General features: G+C 64.4%; 1 protein-coding gene across 1 annotated transcript; it reads right to left on the bottom strand.

The window, feature by feature from the left end:
• Positions 1-505: 505 nt before the first annotated feature.
• On the bottom strand, positions 506-12,213 carry MFSD12 (major facilitator superfamily domain containing 12). The gene is made up of 10 exons (XM_063160813.1): positions 11,913-12,213; positions 7,045-7,255; positions 6,115-6,238; positions 5,709-5,906; positions 5,372-5,464; positions 5,195-5,287; positions 4,361-4,531; positions 2,377-2,471; positions 1,587-1,717; positions 506-1,028 (listed from the first exon to the last, which is right to left on the bottom strand). The coding sequence occupies exons 1-10, from the start codon at positions 12,199-12,201 to the stop codon at positions 934-936; spliced, it is 1,500 nt and encodes a 499-aa protein (XP_063016883.1). The 5' UTR covers positions 12,202-12,213; the 3' UTR covers positions 506-933.
• Between the last annotated feature and the right edge of the window lie 1,029 nt (positions 12,214-13,242).

Here is a 13,242-nt window from a genome sequence, read left to right as displayed (position 1 = left end):
GTGTCACACACACACACACTCACTCACTCACACACACAGTGTCACACACAGACACGCACACAGTGTCACACACACACACAGTGTCACACACACAGTATCACACACTCACTCACTCACACACACACACACACACAGAGTGTCACACACACACACACACACACAGAGTGTCATACACACACACACAGTGTCACACTCACTCACTCACTCCCCGTCAGTCCCCGCCCCCTCTGCGCACGGCCCACCCCCATTGGCTGTCCCATCTCGGGGGCGGGGCCCCGCGCATGGACCAATCCCCTGTCCCCAGCGCTGCGCGCGCTCCGTCCCGCGCGGGGCCGCCATGGCCGCCCCTGCCCGCGCCCCCCCCGGCCCTCAGGCCGCCCCTCAGCCCGGGCCGGGGCGGGGCCGCGCTGGGCCCCCCCGAGCCCCCAGACCCGCTCCGGCCCCTGCTCTGGGTCCCGCACCCCCCACCCCCATCCCGGAGCCATCAGCGCTGCGGTTGGTTTTTTTCTCTCCTTTTTCTCCTCCTTTATAAAGTGCCGTTTGTACGTATTGACCTTACAAAAGCAGGTTAAAACCTCGGGCCTCCCCCGAGCGCTCCCCTCTTCTGGGGCCGCCCCGGCCTGGCCTAGGCCCTTCTAGTGTTCACTGTGCAGGTGAGAGGTGCCAGGTGACCCTGCACCGGTCACACCGCACCGGGGACAGCCTTCATGGGACACCAGAGTCCGGGATGGGAACATGAGGTCAGGGTGGGAATACGAGTCCAGTGCAAGGAGACGGGGTGGGGTCACCCCCTCCCCAGAGCCCAGTGCCCCCCAGTGCAGGGGACCCTCCAGACTCGGAGTGTGGCACCGCGGTGGCCCAGGACGTGGTGACCGAGGACACAGCCCTGGGGACACAGCCCTGAGGACACGGTGGCCAAGGACACAGCCCCACTCAGTTGACAGTGCTGCTGTGGCTCTCTCCCTCAGTGCTCCCAGTGCCACTTTCAGGGGTCCTCACGCTCCTCAGCCCCTGCAGGCTGACAGCACCTGGAAGAAGAGGAGAAAGGGACAGGTCAGGAGAGATGGCAGCATGGGGTGACCCTCATGTGCTGGCCTGGCCCTCCTGGACTCTGCCAGCACCAGGGCCCTGACCCAGCAGGGCCCCAAGCAGCACAAGGGGTCTGTCCTGTTTCCCCACCCCACAGCGAGGCACTGGCACCCTGAGAGGCAGAACAGTCACTGAACAGCAGTGTTGGCTCCCCAGCCTGGCAAAGGGCACCCCGCCGTCCCCCACATTTGCTGCCACACCCTGACACCCCTTGGAGCCTCAACGTGGCCACAGCTGGGCCAGGGGGGTGCTGCCCCCCAGAAGGGCCCAGCAAACAAACACGGCCCCTCTCTGGGGGTGGCAGGGAAGTGTGACAATGGCCCTGCCCTGTGTCCTACCATAAGGGCTCCCCGGCAAGCATGGCCACAAGCCAGCCCAGTACCACTGGGGCCATCTGCAAAGAAACTGTGGCTTTAGCCCAGGCTGGCACTGAGCACAGGGCTCCCAGTGCCCCCAGCCCCACGCTGGGCTGCCCCCAAGCCCCCAGCCCCACTCACGGCAGCGGATCCGGATGGGCCACACCATGATGGAGCAGAGGGTGGTGACAGCGGCGACAGCGATGCCGCCGGTGACCAGCACCATCACCCAGCGGTAGAAGCTGACACAGGCAGGGCAGCACAGCTCAGTCCTGTGAGGACAGGCAGGGATGTGGCTGGAGGCCAGCACTGGGGTCCCAGGCTGTGGGCAGTGGTCCCATGTCCTCCCATCAGAGTCAGGACAGGTTTGCACTGGGGTGTCAGGGAAAGGCCCAGGGCAAGGATATCCCCAGGGTATGGCTTGGGGCCTCCAAGGCTGGGAGAGAAGGTGAAGAAGGGTTTAAGACAAATCAGAGCTGGACAAGAGAAGGCTCCAGGGAGACCTCAAAGCCCCTTCCAGTGCCTAAAGAGGTTCCAGGAAAGCAGGAGAGGGACTTGGGACAAGGGATGGGGGGACAGGACAAGGGGGAATGGCTGCTCACTACAACAGGGCAGGGTTAGATGGGATGTTGGGGAGGAATTCACCCCTTTGAGGGTGAGTAGGCCCTGGCACAGCGTGCCCAGAGCAGCGGTGGCTGCCCCATCCTGGGAAGTGTTCCAGTCCAGGTTGGACAGGGTTTGGAGCAACCTGGTGTAGTGGAAGGTGTCCCTACCCATGGCAGGGGGTGAAAGGAGATGAGCTTTAAGGTCCCTTCCAACCCAAACCATTCTGGGATTCTACAAATCCAAGCCGGTTCCCTCCCGTGTCTCTTGCTCCAGCCCTGGAATGTTTCCTCTGGCAATGGGGTCCCGGCTCTGCAGAGGCACTCACGGGCAGGGGTGCAGGTTCTGGATCACCATCACAGCCAGGCCATTGGCCATCTTGTCCGTGAAGCTCATGGCTCCGTAGACAAACGCGCTGCTGTGCTGCGGGAGGAGAGGGAAGCACGCTGTGCTGTGCTGGGCTGGGCACGCAGCGCCGGGTGCCCTCTCATGGGCAGAGCCCTCACTGCAGCCGAGCAGCAGAGCACGGGCACAGCACTCATGGGGCACAGCACACAGGGGGCACAGCACACAGGGGCACAGCACAAGCACACGGGGCACAGGACACGGGGCACAGGACACGGGGCACAGCACAGGGGGCACAGCACTCAGGGGGCACAGCACACAGGGCACAGCACACAGGGGGCACAGCACAAGCACACGGGGCACAGCACATGGGGCACAGCACACAGGGGGCACAGCACAGGGGGCACAGCACACGGGGGGCACAGCACACGGGGGGCACAGCACACGGGGCACAGCACACGGGGCACAGCACTCAGGGGGCACAGGACATGGGGCACAGCACACGGGGGGCACAGCACATGGGGCACAGCATACAGGGGGCACAGCACACGGGGGGCACAGCACTCACGGGGCACAGGACACAGGGCACAGCAATGGGGCACAGCACACAGGGGGCACAGCTCTCAGGGGGCACAGCACACAGGGGCACAGCACTCACGGGGCACAGCACACGGGGCACAGCACACAGCACAGCACACAGGGGGCACAGCACTCATAGGGCACAACACACAGGGCACAGCATACAGGGGGCACAGCACACGGGGGGCACAACACACAGGGGGCTCAGCATACAGGGGGCACAGCCCACGGGGGGCACAGCACTCACGGGGCACAGCACACAGGGGCACAGCACACGGGGCACAGCACTCACGGGGCACAGCAACGGGGCACAGCACTCATGGGGCACAGCACACAGGGCACAGCAACGGGGCACAGCACAGGGGGCACAGGACACAGGGGGCACAGCACACGGAGGGCACAGCACACAGGGCACAGCACTCATGGGGCACAGCACACAGGGGGCACAGCACACGGGGCACAGCACTCACGGGGCACAGCACACGGGGCACAGCACACAGCACAGCACACAGGGGGCACAGCACTCATAGGGCACAACACACAGGGCACAGCATACAGGGGGCACAGCACACGGGGGGCACAACACACAGGGGGCACAGCATACAGGGGGCACAGCCCACGGGGGGCACAGCCCACAGGGGGCACAGCACACGGGGGGCACAGCACTCCTGGGGCACAGCACACGGGGGGCACAGCACATGGGGCACAGCACACGGAGGGCACAGCACTCATGGGGCACAGCACTCATGGGGCACAGCACATGGAGGGCACAGGAACACGGGGCACAGCACACGGGGCACAGCACACGGGGGGCACAGCACTCATGGGGCACAGCACACGGCGGGCACAGCACACAGGGGCACAGCACTCACGGGGCACAGCACACAGGGGGCACAGCACATGGGGGCACAGCACTCCTGGGGCACAGCACACAGGGGGGCACAGCACTCATGGGGCACAGCACTCACGGGGCACAGCACTCACGGGGCACAGCACACAGGGGGCACAGCACACAGGGGGGCACAGCACTCACGGGGCACAGCACTCATGGGGCACAGCACACAGGGGGCACAGCACACGGGGCACAGCACTCATGGGGCACAGCACTCACGGGGCACAGCACTCACGGGGCACAGCACACGGGGCACAGCACTCAGGGGGCACAGCACACGGGGCACAGCACTCAGGGGGCACAGCACTCATGGGGCACAGCACTCACGGGGCACAGCACTCACGGGGCACAGCACTCAGGGGGCACAGCACACGGGGGCACAGCAGAGCTCCCTCCCAGCGTCTCCATCCCCTAACCCTGAGCAGTGCCCACTCCAGACCGTGGGTGCTGTGCCCACCGTGGCCCCGCTCTGTCCCAGCAGGAGCAGCGGCCGTACCGTGTTGGTGCCGATGAGATCTGCAGTCATCGACAGGGAGGTGACCAGGATGGTGGCTGAGCCCGCCCCGAGCAGCACTGCCAGCACGTAGATCTCATCTCCTACTGGCCTGGCCAGGGCCACCCAGGAGGCAAAGGCCAGGACCACCAGGATGCCCACAAAGTAAGTCAGCTGTGATGGGGACAGGCAGAGGGAGGAGTTAAGGCATCAGCTGGCACTTGGTGAGGAAGGAGCAAGCAGGGAGGGCACAAGGCCAGCACTGCCCAGGACCCGTGAGGGACAGCCCTGGCTCTGTCCCAGCTGTATTTAAACAAGGAGACCCCACAAGCAGGTCCAGTAACTGTGCTCCAGGCTGTCCTGCAGCCCAAGGGTTGAGCCCAGGCAGAGTTGTGGGAGCGTGGCTGTGAGAGTAAGGGACACTCCACTGCCACCCAACAGCAAGGAGGGGACACACTGGGGGAGCAGGTCCTTCCTGCTAGCATTGCAGACCCTGTGCCCACCCAGGCCAGTGAAACCAGACCCCCCCTCTGCCCCTGATGGGCACCACAGCGCTCTGCAGCCCAGTCAGGGCTGCATGGACATTGCCTTCCCCAGCCCGAGGGATGTACAAGACAGGCCCCTGCCACCATCCCTGTCCACACCCCCAGTCCCAGTAGGACACAGATCCCCAACCCTGCCCATGACCCATGCTGCAGTGGGTCATTGCTGGCAGAGGGTCCATGAGGGGTCCCTGCTCTCCAGCTCAGGTGTGCCAGGAGCTTTGCTCACAGCCAGGATTTGGCTCCTGGTCTTCTCCTGGGGTCAAACTCCAACTCTCCAGCACCCTGGACTCACATTCCGACCAATCCATTTGTTCACAGGCTTCATGAGGAACGAGGAGAGGAACCCACTGACGTACATCACCAGGGGAATGGTGGCAATGTACTTCTGCAAGGGACAAGGACAAGGAGATGAGCCCCAGGCCACACCAGCACACCTTCCCACATGGCCCTGGACCTGCCCTGCACCCACCTTGGAGAGCAGCAGCGAGTTGGTGAGGTACATGGCGATGTAGGTCTGGGACAGGTTGACGATGAGGCGGGTGGCCATGTAGAGCACTGCAACCTGGGAGGGGACAGGGCCAGGGCATCACAGCTCAGCCTGTGGGAAGGACCTGCCCTGCCCACTGTCATGGCCCAGAGGGAAGGGGATGGATGGGTGCCCAGAACAGCTCCCCTCTCCATCCCCACCCACACCTGGGCAAGCCCCATCGCAGCAGCCCAGGCCAGGGGAGTCGTGCCCAGCTGTACCCAGTAGAAGGAGGGCTCCAGCAGCCAGCCCAGGCCAGGGGAGTCCTGCCCAGCCATACCTGGTAGAAGGAGGGCTCCAGCAGCCAGTCCTTCCAGAGCAGCAGCGGGCGTGGAGATCCCGGGGGCTCCTTGTGCAGCAGGGGGGTACTCTCCTCTGGCTCGGGCAGCACCCCCGGTGGGTACGGCTTCTCCTTGGTGCCCAGGTGGAAGATGAGGGAGAACACGGCCCCCAGCCCCACCACGATGAGGGCCAAGTTCTGGTGAGGCAGTGGGGGTGAGCACAGCAGTGGGGGCAGCCCCCCATCAGCCCCCCAGCAGTCTGGAGGATGAGGAGGGGCGCCCAAACCCCACAGAGGGCTCAGCGTGGCTCTGGCCCAGCTGGGGCGGTTTTAGGGCACTGACTCCCTGCAGTGCCTCCCCAGCTGGGCCATGGCAAGAGGGACCCCCAGGGACTGTGGCACTCACCCGGAACACAGGGATGTCCTGCGGGCCCAGGTGCTCCATGCGGTCGGGCTGGTCCGTCTGGAAGTTCAGCAGGAGCCAGGTCAGGCCGTACACGGTGATGTTGGCCATGACAGTGAAGGCATACCTGAGCAGAAGGAAACCTTGGCGTGATGCAGAGGGAAAAGCATGGGGACAGCACAGCAGGACACCTCTGCCCACAGCTGCCATCCAAGCCAGGTGTGCTACAGCCTCTGCACCTCAGTGTCGTGGCTGAAGTGACACCTCTGAGGGCACAAAGCACCTGGCCAGGCCTCAGCCTTACTGCTGCAACTCCCAGTGTGCCCAGCCCAGCTCGGGGCATGACTGGGAGGAAACCAACATCCCTTCAGGTCAGTCTGCTCCCCCTCCAGCACAGCTCACCTCTGCTTCAAGGATGCCAGGAGCTGCCTGACCCAGTACCCCCAGAGTGGGGACCCAGGGTTACCCCACACCTCCTTGCTCACCCTGCCCCATGGAATAAACATCCCATCCCACATCCTGGTCCTGACAGGGATGAGCCAAGTGCACTGCCCACCTGGCCCTGGAGACATCTTACCTCCAGAACAGAACCCAGAGCCATGTCCAGCTCTCCTTGAGGGCATGTGGGAGGCACAGTCCCTCCCCTAAATGTCCATTCCCAAAGGAGGAGCGTCTCCAGCTCAGGGAAGTGTCCCACGGGCCTGTGTCACTGACATCCCTGGCATCAAGACATTTTCCCCTGGCAGCAAAGGCTTTGGGCCACCATCCCAGGACCACAGTCCTATGGCACATCCCACAGCACACCCACATGGCCCAGCCCTTGTCCCGCCATGCTGAGGTGTGCCACAGCACCCAGGGACCTCCTGTCACACCGTGATGGGACCCAGGGCAGCTCCCCAGGCCCAGGTGACGTCCAGGTGTGGCTGTGCTCACCTGAAAGCTGTGAGCTCCACCTTGCCATGGTCACTGCTCACCAGCTCAGGGATGAGGGCCAGGTGGGACACCTGTGTGGCTGCCCAGCCAAACTGGAAGATGATGATGAAGGGGAGGTAGTAGATGAAGGCTGCCCATTGTGGAGTGCTGTCCCTGCAGGCCAGGCAGGGGCTGAAGACAAAGGGAAAGGACACGAGGACACAGGTGGTGCCTGTAGAGAGAGCAGAGCAGTGAGGCTGCACTCCTGTCTGGGACACCAGTGTGACACACACTGAGCCCTCTCCAGGGCAGGTCCTATCCCAGAGCTGGGGAGGGAGGTGGCTCCTTCCCGAGCCAGATGGGACATGTGGAGCTCCAGACACCCCCTCAGCCTGTCCTGCACAGGGAGTGTCCTTCCCTCTGGCACAGACAGACACCCCCAGCCAAGGTCCTTGCCCAGCACTGCTCTGTCCCCTCCAGACACCATGACAGACCCTCAGTGTCACACCCACAGGCAGCAGGAGGTCCCCAGGTGCAGATATCCAGTCAGATAACCCCTCCCTGGGCCTGCCCCTGGTGATATGGCACCCCTAGGCTGGGAGGGCTCTGGCTGTCCCAGGGGCACTGGCACCACGTGTGTCTCCATGTCCCCTCTCCCGTGGGGCTGGCAGTGGGGCTGGCAGAGAGAGCCATGCTGCCACCATGCTCAGACATCACCCACAGTGTGACAGGGTGACACAGAGCCATGGGGGCTCCGGGAAGGGCCCGCTGAGTCAGGGACAGCAGAGCCAGGCTCCTCCCTCTGCTGTCCAGCACAGGGACACAGCCTGGGGACGCTGCGTGGGGCCAGCCTGGCCTCGCCCTCCCCCTTCCCAGAGTCACAGAGTCTGTCTGCCAAGCAGCTCCACAGACCCCAGACCCCAACACAGCCTGGTGCCCTGTCCCACATGTACCCCACAGCTTCACTGTGTGCTGATGAAGAGCTGTTCCTACAGCTGAGGGACACCTGCTTTGCCAGGTCCCCAAGGTACTCTCTCCACTTTGCAAGAACCTCTCTTCCTCATGAGTGATTCCTCTTCCTCCCAGCCATGAAGGGGATTTCCTCCTCCTCCTCCTCCTCCTCCTCCTCCTCCTCCTCCTTGCTCCTACACAGCGCAGATATGCAGGCCAGGGCTAAGCCAAGGACAAAGCCAAGGGTAGCAGTGACAATCCCAGCCCAGCCCCATCCATTCCCAAGGGGTGCTGGGTCCCCACACTGGCTCATACTGCTTGGCTTTGGTGCTCCAGGAGCTCTGAAGGACAGGGGACTCAGGCACATGTGGTGCCTGTGCCCCAGACAAACCACAGGCACAGGAAGGTCCATGAAGGCTCCAACCAGACCAGATCCTCTCTGTTCCCTGGGTTTTAACTGGGCCCAGACGAGGGGTGAGGGTCCCAGGGCCCCGCAGGGTCAGGTTTTAACTGGGCCCAGATGAGGGGTGAGGGTCCCAGGGCCCCACAGGGTCAGGTTTTAACTGGGCCCAGACGAGGGGTGAGGGTCCCAGGGCCCCACAGGGTCGGGCTCTGCAGCCCTGTTGGGCTGTGAGGGCTGCCAGGGGAGCACTGGGGCAGGAGCTGTGGGACCCAGCTGCTGCAGCCTCCAGGGCTGCTCCTGGGCCCACCCATGAGCCAAAGCCACCTGCACAACCACAGGAGTGTCACCTCCTGCTCGTGACCCTCTGGGACAGGCAGTGTCCACCACCAGGGTCACCCCATCTGGCACAGGGCTGCACCCCAGTAGCCATGTACCCCGAGTGCCCAGAGTGGCTGCACTGACTCAGAGGGTCCCGGGGAGCCCCTGTTCTCCCAAGGGGGGCCATGGGAGCCCACCCAAGACCATTCCACCCACGCCTGCCGCACCCCGGGCAGGCAAAGGCCGGGCCTCTCATCGCCGGCCCCGCGGGGCAGATCACGGGAACGCCGGGCTGCTCGGCACCGGCGCCCGGGGCAGGGAGTTTGGGACAGGCTGAGGCAGGCAGCAAAGGGACGCTCACCCTTCCTCCCACCGCGTCAGGAAGCCGGAGCCCATGAAAGAGCCGGCGAGCACGCAGGGACACCCGGGGCGCCCGCGGGAACACCCGGGGCCGCGGCCGCGGTGGGAAGATGCCACGATAGCAACTCGTGGTGTCTCCCCCGCCCCGAGGCTGCGGTTTCACAGCGTTTCCTCTGATCTGAGCACGGGTTTGCCACCGGACGAGACGCCCCGCTCCCACACAGCACCCCTCGCTGCAGCGTGATCCAGGGAACGGAGCGGCCCCGGCACGGCCGGACCCGGCGGGTTTGCCACCGCCGCCGGTCACTGTGGTCAGCCAAGGTGGGCGCCGGGGAAGCCCCTGCCTTGGGAATAAGGCACGCCGCAGCCTGGAACACAGCCTGCGTCCCTGCTGCAGCCTGCCCGGGCCGTGCTCCGCTCGCTGCAGGCCCGAGGGAGCATTTCCCCTGTGCTGGCCGGCAGCACCCGGCTGGAGCTGCGGGAGGAAACAGCTCCGGCCACTTCCCTAAAGCCAGGGCGCTGACGCTGGGGCAGGGGTGAAGCTGCCCCCCCTGCGCTCTCCCTGACTCACCAAGCCAAGCTCCGGCGAGGTCAGGCGCCTTATCAGGCTGCCGTTGGGTTGCACAAAGCACTGGTCGAGATAAATTTGGGATCAAGATAAGAGGACCCACACTGCAACCGTCCTCCCCCCACGCGGGTCTGCTCTGGGAGAGGCAGGTCGTTACCGAGAGTTGTTATCAATGGCCATTTCTTCCACCAACTGCCCCCGTCCCCAGTGCCAGCTGAGCAGGATGTGCCGGCTCCTGCACCAGTCACAGCACCAAGGAACCCCCTTCAGGCCCTGCTGTCCTCTTAGAGAGGGACCAAGGACCCCTCTCCACATCACACTGTCCCCTCAGAGAGGGATCAAGGACCCCTGTGCACATCACACTGTCCCCTCAGAGAGGGACCAAGGACACCTCTCTACACCACACTGGCCCCTCAGAGAGGCACCTCAGCAGATGGGTCCCCACCAGCCCCTGCACTCCACTGCATTTTTTGTCCCAGGGCAGAATGCAAGATAAACCTGACAATAATTGCTGTGAGCCAGAGCCTCCTGTGCATGCCATACCCCACTGCTGGCCCCTGGGTGCACAGCCCCAGCACAGCCAAGGGCCCCATGCCACAGGGCCCTGCCCTGGGGACACTGAGAGCTACTCAGGAAGCACCTGGGCTTTTGGGAAAGCCCAGATTTTACTGATGGTCTTGGTTTTGCTGCAGCTCTGAGGTCTGAGCATGTGGTTCTCACCCCTGCTCGCTGCCACCCACACACACAAAGCCTGGGGAGCCCCCCGGGATGGGAGGGTGCCCAGGCAGGACAGGGATGCCATGGTGCCCCTTCCCCATCCAGGCTGAGCATCCCACTGTGCCCTACACATGGAGCAGCTCTGTCCCCAGCTCGCTGCTGCAGGGGATCCCAGAAAGGCACCTCCCAGGCCATCCCCTCCTCACCAGACACATCTCCTGTCACCCAGGGCACTGCCAACACACCAGAGCCCCTTCACCTTCCACAGGGCACCCCAAAAGCCCCCAGGGCAGCCCTCCCTTCAGTGGAGGAGCTGCTCCCTTCCACCCCAGGGCACACAATTCTGCTCACCCCTGGGGCTGCCCCTCTCCAGCTGGGGGGACCCTGTCCCCACCTCACTGCCACATGGTGGTCTCCCTCCCCAGAAAGGCTCCCACACCTTCAGGGACACCTCCATGCCACAAGGCACCCCGGTTCCTCCTTGCTCCAGGGAACCCCCAAGACTGAATCCCCAGCCCAGGAAGGCACCCTTGGACTTGTTCCCTCTCTTCCAGAGCACCCCAGAAATGCATCCTGGGGCTGACCCTGTACCTCAGAGAGACTTCTCCGTGTCCCCAGCAGAGCGTCCCCCACCCGTGCCCCCCAGCAGAGCTGCTTGGGACCAACCCCCTCCACCCAACATCCCCCACTGTCCCCCACCCTCAGCATCCTAGAAAGGTTCTTTTGGGTTCCCCCACTCAGAGCACCTCAGAAAAGCTCCTTGGGCCACCCTTCTCCCTTCAGGCACCCCAGGAGGGTCTTCCACCCCTGGCATCCCAGAAAAGCTCCCCCAGGGTCACCCATTCTCACATGTCACCATGGATAGGCACCCTCGGTCACTCCCTCAGGGCACCCCAGAAAGGCCCCCCCAGAGCCATCCTCTCCACTTAACAGCACCCCAGAAAGGCTCCCCCCGCTGACCCCCAACCCAGAGCACCCCAGGTCTCCCTCCCTCACAGCCAGACTCCTGCCCTCCCCTAAGCAAAGCCCCTTGGGGTCACCCATCTCTTATCTTTGGCACCCCAGCAGTGTGTTCCACCCAAGGCACCCCAGAAAGGCTCCCCATGGCCGCTCATTTCCATCCAGGCCACTGCAGAAAGGCCACTCTGAGCGACCCATTTTTACCAAAGACACCTTGGATAGGTACCCTTGGGCCACGCCAAGGTTCCCCTGTGTGTCCTTCAACACAGAACACAGTAGGGTCCCTCGGGGCCACCCCTCTCACTTAGAGCATCCTAGAAGGGCTCTGGATGTCCCCCAACAGACACCCCAGAAAGCCTCCCCCGGGGCCATCCCTCTTCACTCAGAGCATCCCAGAAAGGCTCTGGTGGTTGTTCCGTAACACCGGCACACGGAAAGCTCCCCCGGGGCCGTCCCTCTCTACTTGCAACATCCCAGCAAAGTCCCCCCTTCGCTGACGCCATCCCCAGAAAGGCTCTCCCGGAGTCAGCCCTCCCGGCTCCCCCCATCAGAGCTCCCGGTCCCCGCACCCCCCGCCCGGGTGTCTCCGGTCCCTGCGGTCCCCGCACCCACCGGCCAGGTGCCAGCCCTTCCTGCGCCCGCAGCGCCCGCAGCCGTGGGCCCGGTCGGCCTCGAAGCCGAGCAGGGGCGTGCAGAGCCCGTCGGCCGCCTGGCCCGCCAGCAGCAGCCCCCCGGCCGCGGCGTGCCCGTAGCCCAGCACGGCGTGCAGGAAGGGCAGCAGGTAGGTGAACCAGAGCGCCGAGCACGCGTCGTTCAGGAAGTGCCCGCACGCGAAGCTGAGCCGCGCCCGCAGCGGCAGCGCCGGGCCCGGGGACTGCGGGGACAGCGGCGGCTCCGCCATGGCCCGGCCTGAGCCCGCGGGGACGGCGGCGGGACGGGCCCGGCGGGAGGCACCGCCAGGGAATGGGAGGGGACGGGGAGGGACACGGAGCGAGGAGGGAGGAGATGGCAGGGACAGGGAGGGACCGCCTGATCCCGCATCCCCCGGGAGCCGGCCTGGGCGGGGAGAGCGGGGGGCGGCCCGGGCGGGGAGGCGGCACGGGGGAGCGCCCAGTTACCCCAGTTACACCAGCGCGATCCAGCGATCTCAGCGCCCACTTACCCCAGTCACAGCAGTGCTGTCCCCAGTCCGAACGGGACCCCGCTGCAGTCCCCACACTGCTTCCCGACACATTACAGCTGCCCCCACGCCGTTCCCAGTCACAGCAGTACCATGGCACTGCTGCTCCCAGTCATACCAGTGCTGCCCCCATACTGCTCCCAGTTGCACCAGTATTACCCCCACACTGCTCCCAGTGACATATGTGCTGTACCCACAGTGCTCCCAGTCACGCCAGTACTTGTCCTGTACTGCTCCCAGTCGCACCAGTGCTGTCCCCAGTGATCCCAGTATCACTCCCACACTCCCAGTCACTCCTGCCCTGCCCATAGCAGTCCCTCAGACCCCAGAGCCCTCACACAGCTCCCAGTCACACCAGTGCTGCCTGTAACAGTCCCATCACCCACAAGGGAATGCCCCAGTCACTCCAGTACCTCCACACTGCTCCCAGTGACCTCAGTACCCACCCCAGCAAGGCGATGGTCCCCATGCTGCCAGCAGGCACCCCAGAATTCCAGTGACACCAGTACACACTCACTACTCCCAGCGCCCCGGTATTCAAGTGAGGATCCCCATGATGCCGCAGTTGCTGGAGTTCCACTGATCCCAGTACACCCTCACACTGCTCCCAGTCACCCCATAGCCCAGTTTGCACCAAGTGGGGAGTGTCTGTCTGCAGGAGTGGGGGTACAGGGATTGTGGGCGCTGGAACCAGTCAGCTGGGAGTCACTGGGACGCTGGGATGACTGCAGATGTCATGGGGACACTCTGCTTGGATGGGCA

Source organism: Melospiza melodia, chromosome 7 (assembly GCF_035770615.1).
Source record: "Melospiza melodia melodia isolate bMelMel2 chromosome 7, bMelMel2.pri, whole genome shotgun sequence".
In the NCBI taxonomy this organism is placed as follows: Eukaryota; Metazoa; Chordata; class Aves; order Passeriformes; family Passerellidae; genus Melospiza; species Melospiza melodia.
Note: the sequence above shows the minus strand (reverse complement) of the source record. Positions and strands in the feature narration are given on the sequence as shown.